The 19,599-nt window shown below is 36.7% G+C and overlaps 1 protein-coding gene across 1 annotated transcript; it reads right to left on the bottom strand.

Moving 5' to 3' along the window:
* Positions 1-1,251: 1,251 nt before the first annotated feature.
* On the bottom strand, positions 1,252-17,710 carry UQCR-14 (Ubiquinol-cytochrome c reductase 14 kDa subunit). Its single transcript, XM_083127603.1, has 4 exons — positions 17,604-17,710; positions 11,273-11,320; positions 3,105-3,271; positions 1,252-2,045 (listed from the first exon to the last, which is right to left on the bottom strand). The coding sequence occupies exons 1-4, from the start codon at positions 17,635-17,637 to the stop codon at positions 1,968-1,970; spliced, it is 327 nt and encodes a 108-aa protein (XP_082983729.1). The 5' UTR covers positions 17,638-17,710; the 3' UTR covers positions 1,252-1,967.
* Positions 17,711-19,599: the final 1,889 nt, after the last annotated feature.

Genomic DNA, 19,599 nt, shown 5'->3' with positions numbered 1-19,599 from the left:
AGGCTGCGTCACCCACCCTCTCTTTCCTCCCCAGTTATTTTTTACATATAGCGCTGTGGCTAAGGTGAAGATGACAATATTATTATCCGGGAATCCTTTATTTTCGATTTCATATGAACATCATTGGATTATTGAGATGGGTGATGCTGCCAAATATAGGTGGTGAAAACTAAATAAATTGCCATCACTTGATAACGGTAATAGCAGAGCCCTCACCCCTCTGACACCTAAAATTACCCTAGTAGGCACTTTATGTAGCCTTTGTTAATCTAGCTCCTTGGAAGTCCTATTTAGCTCTATTAATGGTGAAATGTAGCTCTCTTGCGCACATCAGGTTTGGCAACACTGCCAGGATGGCTGTATGAGGCAAGGACAGATGCATAAGGTTTATGGGACCATTATTTTATTCGTTCTCTTGGGAATATCAAACATTCAATGTCGTAGAAAAGTACATGGACGGAAAAGGACATGAGCTGTGTCATAGTAGAAGGAAAAGTCGAAACTCCCATTTGATTAGCCGTAATTTGAAGTTGAAGTTAATTTCCCATAAGGAATACATGGGATTCTGTAAATACTTATTAATCATATTTTTCAAACATTGCGTCTAGCTTACTAATCAACTTGAAAAACAGTTTCCACTTGCAACATGGAGAAAAATTCATATTCTCTTGCATACTAAACCCTTTTCTAAATAGCAGTGCCCAATCCGACGATATTGAAATAAATGCACAACTAGCGCGTATTGTCCCTCCTCGCCTTAAGGACAAATTTACAGAATTTCACTTCTGGAGATAGCTGGGCCAAATTTTCAAGAAAAAATGTATATCAACAAGTCATTTTTCATTTACATGCATACAAATGTACCCTAGAGTTCTCATACTTTTGAGGTGGATGAGACAGAGACTATCTCGAATTACATGAACTATTTGAAATATCAGAAAATCTGTAGAGGTGAAAGAAATACAATGTAACGAAAAACAACTGTATGCAAAAAATTGGATATACAATATTACTATGAATATTGTACTTATTGCTCGGTTGAGTAGTGACAATGTTGTTAGGAAAAAATAGTTAAATAATAAAGTTACACGTTAAAGAAATGGTCAAGTGTCTTCTACTTCACGACATTGAATCGTTTCTTATTTTAACACTTCAGAAAACACCAAGATTTCCTTGCCTTGGATTGTACAGATCATCAGATTAGCATAGCACTGATGTACTTATTACAAAATTCAAATAATAAATCATCCAAAATACTAATAAATATGTATATTGTACATTATTACACTCGAGCTACAAAGCAGTATACATGGTTATGCCTTTGATGTCAAATGTACATAATTTCAAAATATCATTATTTTACTTTGTTACACAAATTTCTAATAATTCCATGCATCTCTTGTGAAAAAAAAACAACAACCTGTTATTCACCTATTGATTTTGGTGATTCACTGTCAACTTTCACAAAAGGGTTTTGTTTCACACTGACATTGACATAGGCAAATATTTTTTTTTGCAAAAGAAACGTGGAGTTATATTGAGCAAGAAGTGAATTCAACTGTGTTTGTGCTATGAATTTAAATCATTATTTTTCTTGCTACTTGAAAATTGAATCGACAGATATGGGAGTTCTACTGTAATTATGAATGCCTTATCACAAAAAATTAATTATGATCACTGAAGAAAAAACCTTTGATATTTTTATCAGCTTTCTTTATTTACAATTCTCATGTTACAGGCCAATACTCATGAGCAACTATGGTTTAAGCACTCATTTTCACTTCATGCTGTAAACTGCTTCATATTTAGGAATTTCTTAACTTCATGAACACTGGAACAGGTAACACCAAACCCAGAAATGTATGATTTAAAACCTATGACTGCATGCAGTAATAACCTACAGGTGAAATAATTAAATGCAGCATAGCTTGATAACTTTCTCTAACTATATACAAATTTATATTTTACTAATTTTTCAACCATTCTTCCTGATCTCTTCTTTCTTTGATGACTTCTTCCAAATATGGCTGCAAATATCTGTTATCCTGAAAATAAAAAAAGACACCTTAGAATGTGACTCCAACTGAAAATAACACACAAAGGACTTGTTCAATTATTTGTAATGGCAGGGGAAAAGTGTCGCTCAACCTGGCATCAGTGTTGGGGCCAAAGTTCAAAGTTCGGTCTTTTTCATTTATTGTTCTGCATATGAAGGTACAACATACTTGAATGACAACAATATTTCCTTTGTTACTATTATTAACAAATGCAATTAAAAAATTTCAACTTTTCTTCAAAATAATGGGATAGATCTTATACTCTCTTCAACCACAGCTTTTTGCAGATATATTTTACTTCTACATGTATTAATAAAAACTAATGAACATGTTCAAATTCTGCGACAATTAGGGGTCCACAGGGAAAGTACAATTTTCAGAATTTGAAGAGAATTACAATTTTATAAAAGTTTTTTATTTTATTATTATTATTTTCAAATGCCTGGGTCACAGGCATTACATGTCCTCAAACAGAGGCCTTTTGTCATGTTCCACGTAAACTGGGTCTATCCAGCACCCATAAGGCCAATGCAGGAAGCGATTTTCCAGAATATTTTTGTAAGGTGGCAACATTGATTTTCTTACACATTGTTATTATTTTTTACAAGTAGTATCAACCTATTTTCAATGTATCACTGCTACATATCTACATTTTTTCATCCACTTTAGTCTAGTGTGGTGGCGACAGGGGCATACCGAATACCAATTTATTTTTATTGCAAAATTTTGAATTTCTTCATCATCTTCCCTTAACTTTCATTATTGGAAGGTAAATTGTATAAATTTAATATCCTCTATTAACATCCTGCTCGTTCACAAGGTGACTGAGGCATGGATATCAAACAATTTAAGATAAAAAATATAACATCAAAAACCTGAGGGTTATTTCACAGCATTTTTGCTAGAAATACTTGCACTTCATGTAATTCTTGTTGGAAAGAGCCTGTACTACTTTTCAGCTTAATTTTTATATACAAAAATTATGCACTTTCTGGATGGCCTCTACATCCCAATGCTCAACACACGGGAAAATTGGAAGTTTCTTACCGATTCCCAAGTGGTCCACTCCTGTTTGGGAAGAATTTGTTTGTTGGAGGACAGCTGGATAGCCCTCATCATCCTGAAGGTTCGTTCATCTTTAACTGATTGTGGCAGCCTCCTTAAGGCTTCCTGCACATCTTCGGTCTCATAAAGACAATCATCGTGATGAAGTCCTGCGGAGCAAAACAAGAAATTAGCTGTTCTTGTTAATAGTTTTCACATTCAATTTAATGTTAGATTGGTAGAGGCATGCAAATTTAGTATTTCACGAAAAAACGAAATAACATGCTGTAATGTTCATTTTTCATTTTTCTGAATGGTGTGAGGAGCATTTTTCTACCAGTTTTGTCACGAAATAATGCAAAATGAACTGCAAAATGTGAAATACTATACTCTTAAACATGAAATTTACAGCTTATATACCGACGTGACACTTTCTGAAGTCTGAAGTAACCTGTGAGTTATGCAATTCATGGAAAATTGATTAATTCTGTGTCACGTGCCAGTTTCACACGACACAATGAAGGTTGCAAGGAGGAATGGTTTCTCGTAATCGACGATAGATGGCAGCACGCCATATAAAGAAGAGCACAGCTCATTGTACAAACTTGGAGCGGAGAAGATGAATTATATATAATATAGTAAATTGAGAAATATAGAAAAGAAGAGTTCAAATACTATAATAGAAGTAAATAGAATGATGTATATAGTAATTTAAAAGAATTAAGAATATAGCCGCATATCAAACGTTTAGGAAATTTATTAAGCGAGCAAATGAATTCAGAAATGTATCTCAATTTCTTTTTGATTCTTTGACGAGGAGAACATCGTCAGCTTTTGCATTTGTCCGTTCCCCGGTGGCGCTGTGTCAAATTAGACGCCCCGAAGCACTTTTCGGTTGCGCTTTTTATTAGTCGCACTGGGCCATTGGCAGCGCTCGTTATTAGCGATCCTGGTTATTCCCCTTTGGTCGTCAAATAGGAGGTGGCGCTATTGTCAGTTTAGTCGACCCTACTCTTTCTACAAGTATAGCTTGTATTGTTTGACAAAGAAGCGGGGGGAAAGCGAGCACATAAATAAGATTACGCTTTAATAAAAGAAGAAGAAATTCAAAGAAAAAGAAGAAGAAGCCATTTCCATATTAAAAGAAGAAGAAGCCGTTTTCATAATAAAAGAAGAAGAAGCTTTTTCCATATTAAAAGAAGAAGAAGCCTTTTAGAAGAAGAAGAAGCCTTTTAAAAGAAGAAGAAGCCGTTTCCATAATAAAAGAAGAAGCTTTTCCATATTAAAAGAAGAAGAAGCCTTTTAAAAGAAGAAGAAGCCATTTAAAAGAAGAAGAAGCCTTTTCGATTATACATATACATATATTTTCTCTGTATTTTGTCAAGTTCTCAGAATATAGATCCGCATTTTACTATATCCTCTTGGCTATAAAACGCTTTCTTATTTGGAATTCTCAAACAAAGAACCTATCCCCCTGAGATTAAGATATCTGTAGCCGTGGTAAATAACATTTAAGTACGTACCCACAAGGGGCGTAGCATTAGTGGCGACCAACGTTGCGGCTAGCAGAATTGTGAATAAGAAAGCGAAAAAGGAAGAAGGCCAAAATGGAGGAAGAAAATAATATCGAAGGAGAGAACAGAGGAACTATAACGGATGAAATGGAAGACAGAAAGGAAATATTTAACTGCTGTGGAGAAGAGGGAAATAAGGAAGAAACTATCCTATGCAGCTCATGCAAAGAAATGAAACATTGGCTATGTGAGAAGATAAGAAGAGAAAAGTACATAGGAATAAGTGAAAGAGGAGATTACGTATGCAAAAATTGCAAGGAAGAAAGGATAAATGAAAAAGAAGAGAAGAAAAGGGAAAAGGAAGAAGAGAAAATGAAGGAAAAACCAAAGAGGACGGAAGAGGTGAACATAATAGAAATGCTCCAGAACTTATCGATGCAAGGGGAAGAGAATAATAGAAGACTCGAAGAGAATAATAGAAGACTAGAAGAAAAAATGGAAGAAAATAGCAGAAGATTAGAAAGAAAATTAAAAACACAGATGGAAGAGAATAACAGAGAAGCAAAAGATAATAATAGAAGACTCGAAGAAAAGATAGATGAAAGTAGTAGAAAGTTAGAAGAAAGTAATAAAAAGATGGAAGAAATGCTTGAGGAAAACAGCAGGAAATTGGAAGCTTCGAGGTCCGAAACCCACGAGATGTTCTTGAAATTGAATGAAACGTGTGAAGGAAATAGAAAGTCGCTGGAAAGCAAGATAGAAGAAACAACGTTATTAATCGAAAGTACAAGTTTTGATATAAATAGAAGAATAGAAGAGGAGGTTTCGAATCTCAGAGAGGAAAATAAACAAAGAAACGAAAATTTGGAAAGAAAGCTGGTTGAAAGTAAATCTCAAATAGAATTAACCGTTTCAAGAATAGAAGAAAACGAAAACAATATAGAATTAGCCGTTTCAAGAACAGAAGAAAATGACAGCAAGACAGAAGTAGATGTTTCCAGAATAGAAGAAAACGAGGACAAGATAGAAGAAGCGAAGGTCCTTATAGAAGATAGAAGTTGGAAGATGAAAGAGGAAAGTTCCAATGACGAGCAGGACAGCAAGATAGAAGAAGAAGTTATAAAATTAAGCGAAGTAAACAAAGAAGAGACAGAGAAGAAAATAGGAGAAGAAAAAGAGGAAAGTTCCAATGACAAGCATGACAGCAAGATAGAAGAAGAAGTTATAAAGTTAAGCGAAGTAAACAAAGAAGAGGAAGATAAGAAAATAGAAGAAGATGAAAGAGGAATAGAAAGTGAGGAAAAATTTAGTTGTCAATGTAACGATGAAGAAATCCATGTCAAAATGAAGATAAAAGAAGAAAGTTCCAATGACGAGCATGACGGCAAGATAGAAGAAGTAGCTATAAAGTTAAGAGAAGAAACCACTCAGGAACTTAAAGAGGTCAAAGAAGAGGAAGATAAGAAAATAGAAGAAGATGAAAGAGGAATAGCAAGGGATGAAAAATTTAGTTGTGAATGTAATGATGAAGAGATCAATGTCGAAATGAAGATGATAGAAGAAAGTTCCGGTGACAAGTCTCTGACGGAGGAAGAAAATAAGCATAAGCCGAGCAGAAGATGTAAACAAAGAAGAAAGAAAAGTAAAATGAAATTTAGATATATTTACGTAAAGACATGGAAGAAGAAGAAGAGAAAGAAATTAAAAATAGAAAAGAACCTGAAGAAAGTTAAGAATATAGCAAGAGGGGTTGACATAGATCGATGTAAACAAAGATGGAAGAAAACTAAAATGAAATTTAGATATATTCACGTAAAGACATGGAAGAAGAAGAAGAGAAAGAAATTAAAAATAGAAAGGAACTTGAAGAAAGTTAATAATATGCTAAAAAGGGTCGACATAGATCAAATGGATTTTGATGCTACTTCGCCAAAGAGAAGGAAGAAGAAGACGAGACGCAAAAGACAAGGAGAGCATGCATTTGATGAAGATGTAGAACATAAGAAGTCTTGGCAGAAACCAGATTGGAAGAAGAGAGAAATGAAAGTAATTTCTTTACTGGAAGAAAGTTGGAAGAGGAGGAAGAAGAATCATGAGAAGAATAGAAAAGAAAATAGAAGAAAGAAAAGAAAGAAGAGGAAGGGAAAGAGAAACAAAATAATAACAAGCAACGAGTATTTGAAAAAATTGGAAGAAACAAATAAGACTGACTAGTGCAAAGGAAGGAGATGTTATGATTTACAGACTGGCAAGCGTACGTTTCTAGAATTATTAAAGTTGTCTGAAAAAGTTCTAGTTCACCAGAAGAAAAATTCGTGGAATTATTAGTTTGGGCAAATATTAATGATATATTTGAAAGAAGAAAATTTTAGTTCTTTAATGTTAGTTCCTGTAAAAAGATATATAATACCCATCGTTGGAGGAAAATCTATTCTGCAAGTAATATGTTAAGAAAGAATAATAACTGCTAATTTATGTCACCACTCCAGTGAACAATGAGACCGATAGTGGAAGATGAAACCTGTAAAAGGAAAGAAGCCAAAGAAAGTAATATGGAAAATGGAAGTAAACTTTTCAATTGTACGAACAGAAGAGAAAGAAGAGAACAGTTAGGCACAGAATGAAGTTAATTATGAAGAAAACTCTCAGAAAAAAGGGAGAAGATAATATAGAAGATCGAACAGTATCAGTAAAATGAATTCTTTGTAAGCTTACACGACTAAAAGTCATCGTGTATTTAGAAAAGTGTAAAAGAAATGGGTTGTAATCCCAGAAGCTAAAGAAGAATCGGTTGTATTCCGAGAACGGGTTGTAATCCCAAAAGTTAAAGAAGAATCGGTTGTTTTCCGAGAAAAGGGTTGTAATCCCAGAAAATAAATACATCTAGATACATACTGATAAGGAATTAAGGCTGATGTGAAGAATTATTGTAGCTGATGGAAACACTTAGATGGTCAACTTAGAGAAGAGAGAGAATTCTTCGAAACGAAAAATCTGAGCTAACTGATAATCTGTAGAGAGATTTCTGAAAGAAGAAAAGAGTGAAACGAAAATTACTATTTTGGCAGGACATCGTCAGGTAAAAACTATCTTGGAGAAATTAGACGAGCAGACTTGCAGGAGATGAACTATTGAAGAATTATATTTTGTATCTAGAAATAACTTAAGATGTCACGAATATTTCCGGAACGGTGAAAAGATATCTAGAAACGAAAATAGAAAGAAAGATAAATCGAGAGATGAGGAAAAATGCTGCATGCCAGGAGATATAATCTCACAGTGAAAGTGAAAAGCAATGTAAGCTGTAGAAATGAGAACCAATGAGAAAAGTCAAACGAGATGTAGAGAAAGTGGAAAAATTTTATCTATTTCCAAAATATTTTTTCCAATATATAAATTTTTATCCTCAAGGAGGAGGATATTGTGTCACGTGCCAGTTTCACACGACACAATGAAGGTTGCAAGGAGGAATGGTTTCTCGTAATCGACGATAGATGGCAGCACGCCATATAAAGAAGAGCACAGCTCATTGTACAAACTTGGAGCGGAGAAGATGAATTATATATATTATAGTAAATTGAGAAATATAGAAAAGAAGAGTTCAAATACTATAATAGAAGTAAATAGAATGATGTATATAGTAATTTAAAAGAATTAAGAATATAGCCGCATATCAAATGTTTAGGAAATTTATTAAGCGAGCAAATGAATTCAGAAATGTATCTCAATTTCTTTTTGATTCTTTGACGAGGAGAACATCGTCAGCTTTTGCATTTGTCCGTTCCCCGGTGGCGCTGTGTCAAATTAGACGCCCCGAAGCACTTTTCGGTTGCGCTTTTTATTAGTCGCACTGGGCCATTGGCAGCGCTCGTTATTAGCGATCCTGGTTATTCCCCTTTGGTCGTCAAATAGGAGGTGGCGCTATTGTCAGTTTAGTCGACCCTACTCTTTCTACAAGTATAGCTTGTATTGTTTGACAAAGAAGCGGGGGGAAAGCGAGCACATAAATAAGATTACGCTTTAATAAAAGAAGAAGAAATTCAAAGAAAAAGAAGAAGAAGCCATTTCCATATTAAAAGAAGAAGAAGCCGTTTTCATAATAAAAGAAGAAGAAGCTTTTTCCATATTAAAAGAAGAAGAAGCCTTTTAGAAGAAGAAGAAGCCTTTTAAAAGAAGAAGAAGCAGTTTCCATAATAAAAGAAAAAGCTTTTCCATATTAAAAGAAGAAGAAGCCTTTTAAAAGAAGAAGAAGCCATTTAAAAGAAGAAGAAGCCTTTTCGATTATACATATACATATATTTTCTCTGTATTTTGTCAAGTTCTCAGAATATAGATCCGCATTTTACTATATCCTCTTGGCTATAAAACGCTTTCTTATTTGGAATTCTCAAACAAAGAACCTATCCCCCTGAGATTAAGATATCTGTAGCCGTGGTAAATAACATTTAAGTACGTACCCACAAGGGGCGTAGCATCTGCTGTAAATATTTTAGAAGCAAAAATGAATCCCTTTACACAGGAATAAACTTAATACTCTGGTAACTACATAAATGTGCTGCTAGAAGGGATAAGTTAATATTGTGTAATAAGTGCAGTTTTTAAATCAAATTTAGGATTATATTCACCATTTTAAAACCAAAAATGTCACCTTATATAGCACTTTTGATGTGATTATTCACCGCTATAACACCAAAACTTTATTTTATTTACTGCTTTTGAACTTGAAATCGACTGTTTTTGTACCGAAATTTTGCTTTTTTATTTACCAAAAATATGTGCCTCTACTGATTGGTTAATTTGGTTTATTTTACTTCTGCTACTCTTTGCTAATTGCGAAGATGAGGATGAGTGATGATATGTTGAAACTGATGAATGGACACTCACAAAGAACACCAATGCCCAGACCTAAATTTGAACCTGGGACCTCTGCCACAGAGGCCGAATATATGTTAGAGTGAATTTTATGTTACAAAATCAGATCAAGCTACATTGTCATTTAAACACCTATTAATCCAACAAAAGTTAATGAACATCAATCGTACAGCACTTGTACTTACACCTAGTATACTGGCTGTTTCATAAATAATTGAGGGGTTACAAAAAATTATAAAAGTACTGAACTTAAGTTAAAGAAACCAGAAAGAACGAGAAACTCAGGGTTTCTTTTTTACACCTACAAATGTTCAATGTGTGCACCACAGGTGACACGACCACACATCGCATCAATATGGACACGTCGATAGTGTCTATCAGTGCAATGATACGCTCCCTTAAATCTGTGATATCACGCGGCATCGGTGATCTTGTGGACCAAAACATTGCACAAAACACTGTGAGTGATGTGGACGACTTTGAGTGTCCCTAGTGATAGATTCCAGGGCATCGGGGTCGTAGCCCCTTCCCTGATTTCAGACATGTGAACTGGGCCCTTACTGTTTCAAGATTTTTCTGTGATGCCTAAGTCAGAATGTAAGCCTATCAGACAGTTGTAACGATCAGTTGGTGTGGTTAGGTTGCTTGCCTTAAGTTAAAAAAATACATATATTTGACTATTCGGAAAAACCTATGGCGGGGGTACATTAGATGCTTAGTTACGACTGAAGGGTATAATGAGAAAAATGTTTGAGAACCACTGTACTAAAGCATTGAACACACCAATCCCAGCATAGTCAAAACATATACACAGTAACACCGTAAGCATGCAGATGCTCAATTATAATGCTGAGAGCATCAGACCTGACACTCCATGCACAGAACAGGGTGGAAAAAATTTAGTCTGGATGAATGATAAAGTAATCATTATACGAGGGCTATTTTTTTCCACCTCCGATGATGCCACCACGTGGCCCGTTAAGTGCTAGGAAGTGGGGCGTCAGGCAGCGTGATTGGTGTCCCCCTTGCCACTACTACAACCACTGCCTAGGCCAACGCTTCAGTTGAAGCTGAGCGACTGGCACGTAGAGATGTCTGCTACAATCGACTCTCCTGCCAAGTGTGAGGTGTGTTACTGGTTGACTTTATGGAGCCAGGGGTCAATATCAATGCGGTTTCATACTGTGAGACATTGCGCCGACTACACAGAGCTATCCAGAACAAACGGATACAATGTTTCATGACAATGCCCAACCACATGTTGCTGCGTCAAACGATTCCACTGGGAAGTGTTTAATCACTGGCCCTACATCCCAGATCTAGCACTGAGTGGCTTCCACCGTTTCCCGGCGATGAAGAAGTGGTTGGGAGGATGGCACTTCCACGCCAATGAGGAGATTTGGGACACCATGCAGACCTGGCTCAACAGACAGGCGACATCTTTTTTTGCAGAGGGTATTGGAAAGCTGGTGCATCAGTTCGATAAATGTCTGAATCTTCTTGGTGATTACGTTGAAAAGTAGATTATAAGTGTATGTAAGTTATGTCAATAAACCCATTTTGCTATTCAGTGTGATTTTGATTTTATGCCATATCGGAGGTTTTAAAAAAATAGCTCTCGTAGTTGTTCAGTATGTGCATTTTAGACATGCTTAACAATTCAATTTATGAAGAAAAGTACATACTGATATTGATATTTGAGCATGCATTTTTCTGTTAAACAATTTTATGTCAAAAGTAAGGTAAATATGAGAGGCATGTTACAAATATTCCCAAAGTACTTACCATATTGATTAAAACCAGACATGTTGTATGCCCATCTTTGTATCCTTCCTGGAAAAAAAAAAATACAAAATTCTACCTCAAAATCAGAAATAAAACAGTACATTGCTGAACCAGCTATTCTATGTGACCAGAATCCGCTGTTGTATTGGAAATTCAAGAAACCTGAAGCAAGTGGTGAGAAAATACTTGGGCATACCGGTTTCTGAAGTTCAATCTGCCAGCATTAAATTTACAACATTAAGAACAAGAATCCATTTTGCATTTCAAAGAACTGCTTGTGTACTAATGTTAAATCTCTTGAGAATCTATGTTGTTCTTAAAGGTTCACATAACCACTTTTTTTTAGATGCAAATGTATCCAATAGAAATATACATAGCAAATTTATTTTTGTCATGCTGAAAATAACATCCCATTTCTGTTTAATAATCTTATGTATCGGAATCGGTATCGGTTCCAAAAATTTTCGGTGAGTACATCGGCATCGGTAAATTTTCAGCTTCGTCACATCCCTATCTCAAAGTATATCCTGCATAAGTAAAAACCTGCCATTTCAGAGTACTTGCACCTCTTTTTATAGGTAAAAACAATTTGTATTCACACTCAAATAGAGAAAGAACATTAAGAAAATAACTATCAGTCACAAAATTAGCAATCTTAACCTGGGGACTTAAAATTATAGCTGCTGTTGTAAAATGTCGTGTTGGGAGATATTTTCACTTTTGCGAAGCCTTTGGCCTGTTCTGCGTCACGGTAAGGTAAAACGCTAAGATAACTGACATACTATACTTCATAATAATACATTTCCGTGAGCTGAAAATAACTGAAAATGCTCATAACAAAATCTTCATAAACCATGCAAAATATTTCACATTCTCGAGGGTACCTATTATGAAATTATTTATTAAAACGGAAAAGGCTAATTGTAGCTGTAAGGGGGGATCTCTTTTTATCCCCACCCAGTAAAATTACGGTAACGGTTCAGATTGTTTTGTGATTCTTTCAAAATTTCCTAGTGGAAACACTAATTATCGTAGAAAGTTGGCAGTTATTGTCCAACGGAATTTGAATCTTCCTTAAATTAATGAGCAATGTTTGGATTTCGATACAGTAGATATTAATGTTGAACAAAAAAATTAAAAATACCTTACACAAGCATGTGCGATCCTGATGGACAAATCATTTTCCCGTTTATAAAATCGACAGTAAGTATCGGAAGGTTGTGGGAACGAATGTGAAAATAATTTAGAATCTTACTGACAGTAATTATCACAGTTTTAATTTAGAAGTAGTCAAAAGTATGGGTAAAATAAGATGTTAGAACTACCTTGCGGAAAAATACTGCTTTCGCAAATTTGATGCATTACACAGACGCTACCACACCCCCTATATGCCTTCATGGCGTGGTGCAAAGCACAGGGGAGCACTTTACTTTACACAGACTACTACCGGTAGCTGTTTACCTCCTCCTGAATGTTCGCACGAGGCTCGAAGGGGGTTTCTGAGAGCAGCAGTAGCAACATCTGTAGTAGTAATCACTGAGGGATTGTTTTTATGCTAACGCAAGTGAACGCAACCAGCCTAACCTAATATATAAATTACACGATTATTAAGGAAATGCTAAGGGAACCAAACCTGGCCAGCTTAAACTAACTAAAGCATATTTCAAAGTGTGTAAGAAATGTGAAAAAAAAATATTGAAGGAAGGTTTTTATGGTGTGGACAAGCACAAAATGTGTGCAGGAAACCATTGTCAACACATCACTGAAAAGCTGTTTGACAGCATGAAGCAAGTACACATCCGAACAATGCACGGTAAAAGACTAGAATCCGTGAACTGATACCGGAAACCCCTTCGTACCTCACACATGTGAAGAACACGACCTAAATTGGAGGAGCAGTTTGTAACTAAGACGACAGTAAATGAATGGCTGTTGGCAAGTATGGAATTATAAAGAAGTGGAAAAAAAAAGTGTGTCAAGGAAACATGCAGTAAGTAATCGCTAAAACTCCACAGTATGTTTTAACAGACTTAAATCGAAATCGAACCATGTAAAAATTGCACACATAGCATGATGAAATCGCAATGAAACAAACAAAACTTGGGCCTGGAAGTGTTGGGTGTTATATTCACTTTGGCGAAGTGGCTTGTTCTGCTTCACGGTAAGTTAAAATGCTAAGGTAACCGACGGTAACGGTTCCGATTGTTTTATGATTTCTCCTAGCACAAAGACTAATTATCGTAGAATTTTGGAAATCATTGTCACACGAAATTTGAACCTTGCTTAAAGTAATGAGCACTGTTTGGACTAGAAAAAAATTATTTATGTTGAAAAAAAAACTTGAAAAATTACCTTATGTACTTCTCATGGACAAGATATTCTCCGTCGAAAAGTGACAGTAAATATCATAGAAGCATGGGAATGAATGTAGAAGTTGGAACCTTAGTAGAATGCATTTAGGGAGTTATTTTAATGCTAAGGGAACCAAATCTAACCTGCCTAACCTAACCACGAAAGCATAATTGAACAAAACCTTAAGTAATCGCTAAAACTCCGCAGTATGTGTTAAAAGACGTACATCGAAATCGAACCATGTAAAAATTGCATTCGTAGCATGATGAAATAGCAATAAAACAAAAATAACTTGGGTAATAGAAATATGTGTGATACATCGTTGGAAAGGGTATGAATGAAGGATTCCAGAAATGTAAAATTTAAGGTGAGGAAACAATTGGAAGTGGGAAAAAAAAGTAGTATTAATTGGCCCCCAATTCCAGGCTCCACCCCCTACCGTTACCCCGCCTCCGCTCCACTCTGGCTACCCACATTTTTCAATAGAGTTCCTTTGAATCAAAACATGATTTTAAAAAAAGTTGAATCGTAGTAAAAATTTGCATATATATTCACGTTGAAAACCAAAGTTCGACCTGGTAATACTGTGTGTTTACAACATGGATTAGGTTCAGGAAACCTAGCTATGGCAAGTAATGTAGTAGTATTTTTTTTATTATTTCATAGAAATGTAACTTCAAATTTAGAAATGCACAGTGGCAATTCGAAGTGTTAAATACGTACTATTAGCGCACAATATTTTTTTTTACTTTCAAACGGTAAAACACAAGGGTCATTTGTGCAGTCTGGCTGGAACTTGGTCCTAACTGACGTACTTTACTTCATAACAACACATTTCCGCAAGCTAAAAATAACTGAAAACATTTATAAACAAAAGCTTCATAAACCAAGCAAAATATTTCACTTTCTCGAGTGTACGGAGGTTACCCCTCTAGTTTCTTAGCACTGGCGAGGAAATCTGGGTAAACATGCAGTATCGCTCGAATGGATATCTTCATTTTTACAGAAGAAACTACTTACTTTAATCAAATTCTCTGACGTTGTGGAAGTTCATGAAGGTGTTTTCTTTGATCGTTTAAGCCTTCTGACCCGGAAGTCCTTTTTCTTTCATGAGAAATGTTTCCAACACGCAGAGGCGATTGCTGCCATTTCCTTGCTATTTGCCTGCGTTCGATGACGTAACCCTGTGTCAGTGTTTCCAAACATGCTTTTTGTTTCGTGAAATCGAAAAACCATCTTTTCGACACGTAGTGGCTGTTTACTAACGACCCCAAATTTTAACTGTGTTTGCCTCATCTAACCAAACCTTATCGTGCATGTTTCGTGGAGGTAATAATGCAAGAATCATGGAAACATGTAAAAAAAATGGTAATAGTACGTCATTTTCGGTCATTAGGGTTTGAAACACTGTTTGCAGACTGCAAATCGACAAAACACAAGCACGACGCGCGATGATCCATGACGAGTGCACGCCATATTGTCTGTTACACAAGCGGAACAAGGAAGACAAATGATGACTCGTAATATGAAAAGTTGACACTATTTTATGGAAAAATGCATAACTTCACCTTAAGTAATCTTCCGCAATGCAGAATACGTAAGTATCAATGCTAAAATTAACGAAAGAAACGAGTGAGAGGTGTTCGGGCGATACTGCATAATTACTGAAATTTGTTAAAACGGTAAAGGCTAATTCAGGTTGTAAGGGAGGGGGTTTATTTTTTGTTTGGGTAACAGTTTACTATACCAGAGACGGATTTCTTCAAATTTACAGGAGAAAGTACTTACGCAAATCATTTTCTGTAGCGTTGTTGATGTTCGGGAATGTAGTTTTGATCCATTTCCGACGTGCTATTGCTGCTGCCGCTATTTGCTTTCTGCACGAGAGCACAATACGCGCTTGTATTGTCCGTATATGCTAAATTGAACGAAAGGAGTGCTAATGGAACCTAACCTAACCTAATAGGCATACATCGTCCCCGTGATGGTTCGTGGGGCTATCGTGAATTTTTGGGCTACCCGTGGATGGTTTGTGGGAAATACGGAACAACAGTAAGTACTCGTTAATGTAAGAAATAGACATTATTTTCGTTAGAAATTCATTATTTCACCTAAAGAAATGTTCTGCAATGCAGAATAGTACGATAGCAATGTAAAAAATTGTGAAATAAATCATTGATAGATGTCTCAGGTATAGTAAAGGGCTCGGGTACCCTTTTCTACACCCTCGAATTTTCGCACATTTCAAACATTCTCGTTACAAAAATTAGTTCTTCATAATAAACGATGTTTCTAAATAGCGCGGAAAGTAATTTTTTAGATCTACGTGCTACGAAACTTACGTTTTTTATGAAATTAAAATTCCTTGCGTAACGTCAAAAAGGTTTTTCACAACTTTATGATGGCGAATGATGCATTCATGTCACAGGCGCAAGTCTGAAGATTTCGGATGATCGATTTATGTCACAGGCGCACGTCTGATTTTTTTCTTTTTCTTCTTATGATTGACTTGTGCAATAGGAACATTTGCGATTGCGATATGTTCTCTGTGCGATATATTGGTACATTGGACATTTCAGACATTCGATTTCATTTATGCGACTTCAGAAATTGGAAATAATAATATTTTTTTCGCAACTGCATGCCGTAAAGGGGAGGGTTGTTTTTTCTAAATGACTTGTGGGATGGGATAATTTGCGACTTCTAATTTTTATGATGGGAAGGGAGTGGAGGTTGGTATTCTGTGGAAAAGGACAACAAGGAGTTTTAACGTAGGTGTTACTTCATTTTTGGACTTACAAATTGAAATTCGACCCACAATTCAATACCTGGCCTTGGTAAATAGAGGTAAGTTACCTTCTTTGGTTTAATTTTAGCCTTCATTACAGGGAGATGGTCTGCTGCCCCACGAACCATTGGCGCTAGCCCCACGAACCATTGGCGCTAGGCCCACGAACCATTGGCGCTAGCCTCACGAACCATTGGCGCTAGACCCACGAACCATTGGCGCTAGCCCCACGAACCATTGACGCTAGCCCCACGAACCATTGGCGCTAGCCCCACGAACCATTGGCGCTAGCCCCACAAACCACTGACGCTAGCCCCACGAACCATTGGCGCGTGGATAGGTTAGTTCAGTTAGGTTGAGATCGATAGTTAAAATTTGGTGTCGTGTTAGTATCACGATCTAGAAATTGGAAATAATTGCGAACCATTTCAAACTACAAAATTTCAACTTTAAACGGCTGTACAGTCGTAAATACTTCTTTCCGCGCTCCATTTTTTTTTTATTCACAAATAGGATCAAATAATGTTCATAATGAAAAAAAAAATTCAAAATTCGAGGGTGTAGAATAGGGTACCCGACCCTAGTAAAGTAGTACCACCACCTTTATGGCATTCACCCGCTATTAACAGCCAATTAGGTCTACCGATTCTTCCGGTTTCCAATACTTCTCCCCGAACCAGTCAGGAGGGATATTGGATTTTGTCAAAATAGCCGTTCTGCGCTGTGATTGCACACCGGTTAGTAGGGCGGCGGAAGTATAATCCTTTCAACGTACTATATGACATGAAAAGGAAGGGCAAGGAGCTGTGTAAAATAATAATGAGCAGGTTTCCAAGTGTAGGCTTTGCTACAATAAAAAGGTTACATGCGCATAATAATCCCATTAAGTAATTACATGCAATAGGTACATTATATCGTACCGTAGACACACTATCGTAATAATAGAAATTACAACTTCATTTATTTTTAGCCCACGGGATTTACACGAACTTCAATACTAATTATTTTCGTTTTAAAGCTCACATTGTACCCTTTGGAACAAATATAACTCTCCTTAAATAATTTACTTCTAGCTATGAGGTAACATTTGTGTGTTTAAGGTTTCATATATATATTATTCATGTTGTGTGATAGATATATATGGCAAAGCTGTATGCTTTACATTATAATTACGTGAAATGAAATGCTCACCGTAAAGGCTAGGTGCTTTCGATGTGACGGCCATTTTTCTCGACTTGCTGCCAAAGTTGCCAACGCAGGATAATAAAATTAACTAAAACTGTATCATAAATTTCACTGAAAATGGGACTGAAAATAACTTTTGCTCATGTCTTGATCAATGGTGATTGATGACTGTTCACTTTGCTACAATTTTCATTTTAAAAAAATCTACGTAAAAGGATTTCACCGACTACCTAATGGAGCAATAATGACAATGACGAGAGACTATTTCTCTAAAGGACAGTCATCCCCTCACTTGACGAACACCATAAAACACAAATTTATACTATTATGAGTGCGCATTGCGCAAAATAATACAAAAACAAAGGGCCAGATGATTAATATTTTATCAATAACTAGCTGATTTCCCGGCGTTGCCCGGATATTTATATATTTCAATCTTCTATTAGACAAAAAAAATAATGAATTCTAACTACAGTGTAAAAGGAACTTGGAGTTGAACGGAATTCGGAGTGTCACTATTCATCTTAGAGACCCCGAAAACTATGGATTCCACACTAATATCGGTCGTTATCGATTATTTTTATTCACCCCACTCCTAGGTGTCCGAAGGGTGTGTTGGAGTTGAACGGCATTTGGCAGTGTCACTATTCATCTTAGCGAACCCGAAAAATATGGAGTTCACACTAATATCGGGCGTTTTACATGTCACTCCTTCCCACCCACAACCGTACGGGTGCCAGGGGTGTCTTGGAGATGAACGGCATTGGAGTATCACTATTTATCTTAGCGACCCCGAAAACTATGGATTCCACACTAATATCGGTCGTTTTTTATTATTTTTACTTGTCACCCCCTTCCCACCCCAAACCTGGCGGTGCCAGGGGTGTCTTGGAGGTGAACAGCATTGGAGTATCACTATTCATCTTAGGGACCCCGAAAACTATGGATTCCACACTAATATCGGTCGTTTTTTTAGTATTTTTACTTGACACCCCTTCCCACCCCCAAACCTGGGGGTGCCAGGGGTGTCTTGGAGTTGAACGGCATTGGGAGTGTCACTATTCATATAAGCGACCCCGAAAACTATGGATTCCAATCTAATATCGGTCATTTTTCATGTCAACTTTTCCCACCCACCTAGGGGTGCCATAGGTCTGTTTGAGCTGAACGGCATTGGTAGTGTCACTATTCACCTTAGCGACCCAGAAAACTATGGATTCCACACTAATATCGGTCTTTTTCGATTATATTTTCATGTCACCCCTTCCCAGCCCCACCCCTAGGGGTGCCACGGGTTGTCTTGGAGTTGAATGGCATTGGAAGTGTCGCTATTCATCTTAGTGACCCAGAAAACTATGGATTCCGCACTAATATCCGTTGGTTTCGATTATTTTTACATGTCACCCCCTTCCTACCCCCATCCCTAGGGGTGCCAGGGATGTCTTGATGTCTTGGAGTTGAACGGCATTGGGAGTGTTACTACTAGCGACCCCGAAATCTGTGGATTCCACAGTAATATCGGTCGTTAGCGACTCCGAAAACTATGGATTCCACACTAATATCGGTCGTTTTCGATTATTTTTACATTTCACCCCCTCCCACCCCCACAGTATTTCTTTCCAGGTTGCAAGTGAAAGGTGTACCAACTTTGGTTGAAATCGCTCCAGGCGTTCGAGAGTTATGCCGGAACAAACTACACACATACATCCATTTTTATATATTAGATAGATTTTTATAAAATATATTAGATGAAACGAGAGTCAGAGATATGAAAATTCAGGAAATGCCCCTATAGAGACGCATTGCACAATGAATTCCAGGCCAATCCCAATTAGTACACTCGGACCCCACCATAGGAGGACGTCGTCCGCCGACTTTTGGGGAGACAAGGCATTTTCTGCCTCCTTCCTATCACTTACAGTGAGTGTTAGAAATGAAAATTTCTGCTGGTGGCCTCCCCGATGGCTTAGTGACAACGTCGTCGCCTTGCAAACAAGGGGCC

The sequence above is a fragment of the Lepisma saccharinum genome, chromosome 8, assembly GCF_977018435.1.
Source record: "Lepisma saccharinum chromosome 8, izLepSacc3.1, whole genome shotgun sequence".
NCBI lineage: Eukaryota > Metazoa > Arthropoda > Insecta > Zygentoma > Lepismatidae > Lepisma > Lepisma saccharinum.
The sequence above is the reverse complement of the archived record's forward strand: the minus strand, read 5'-3'. Positions and strand labels throughout refer to the sequence as shown.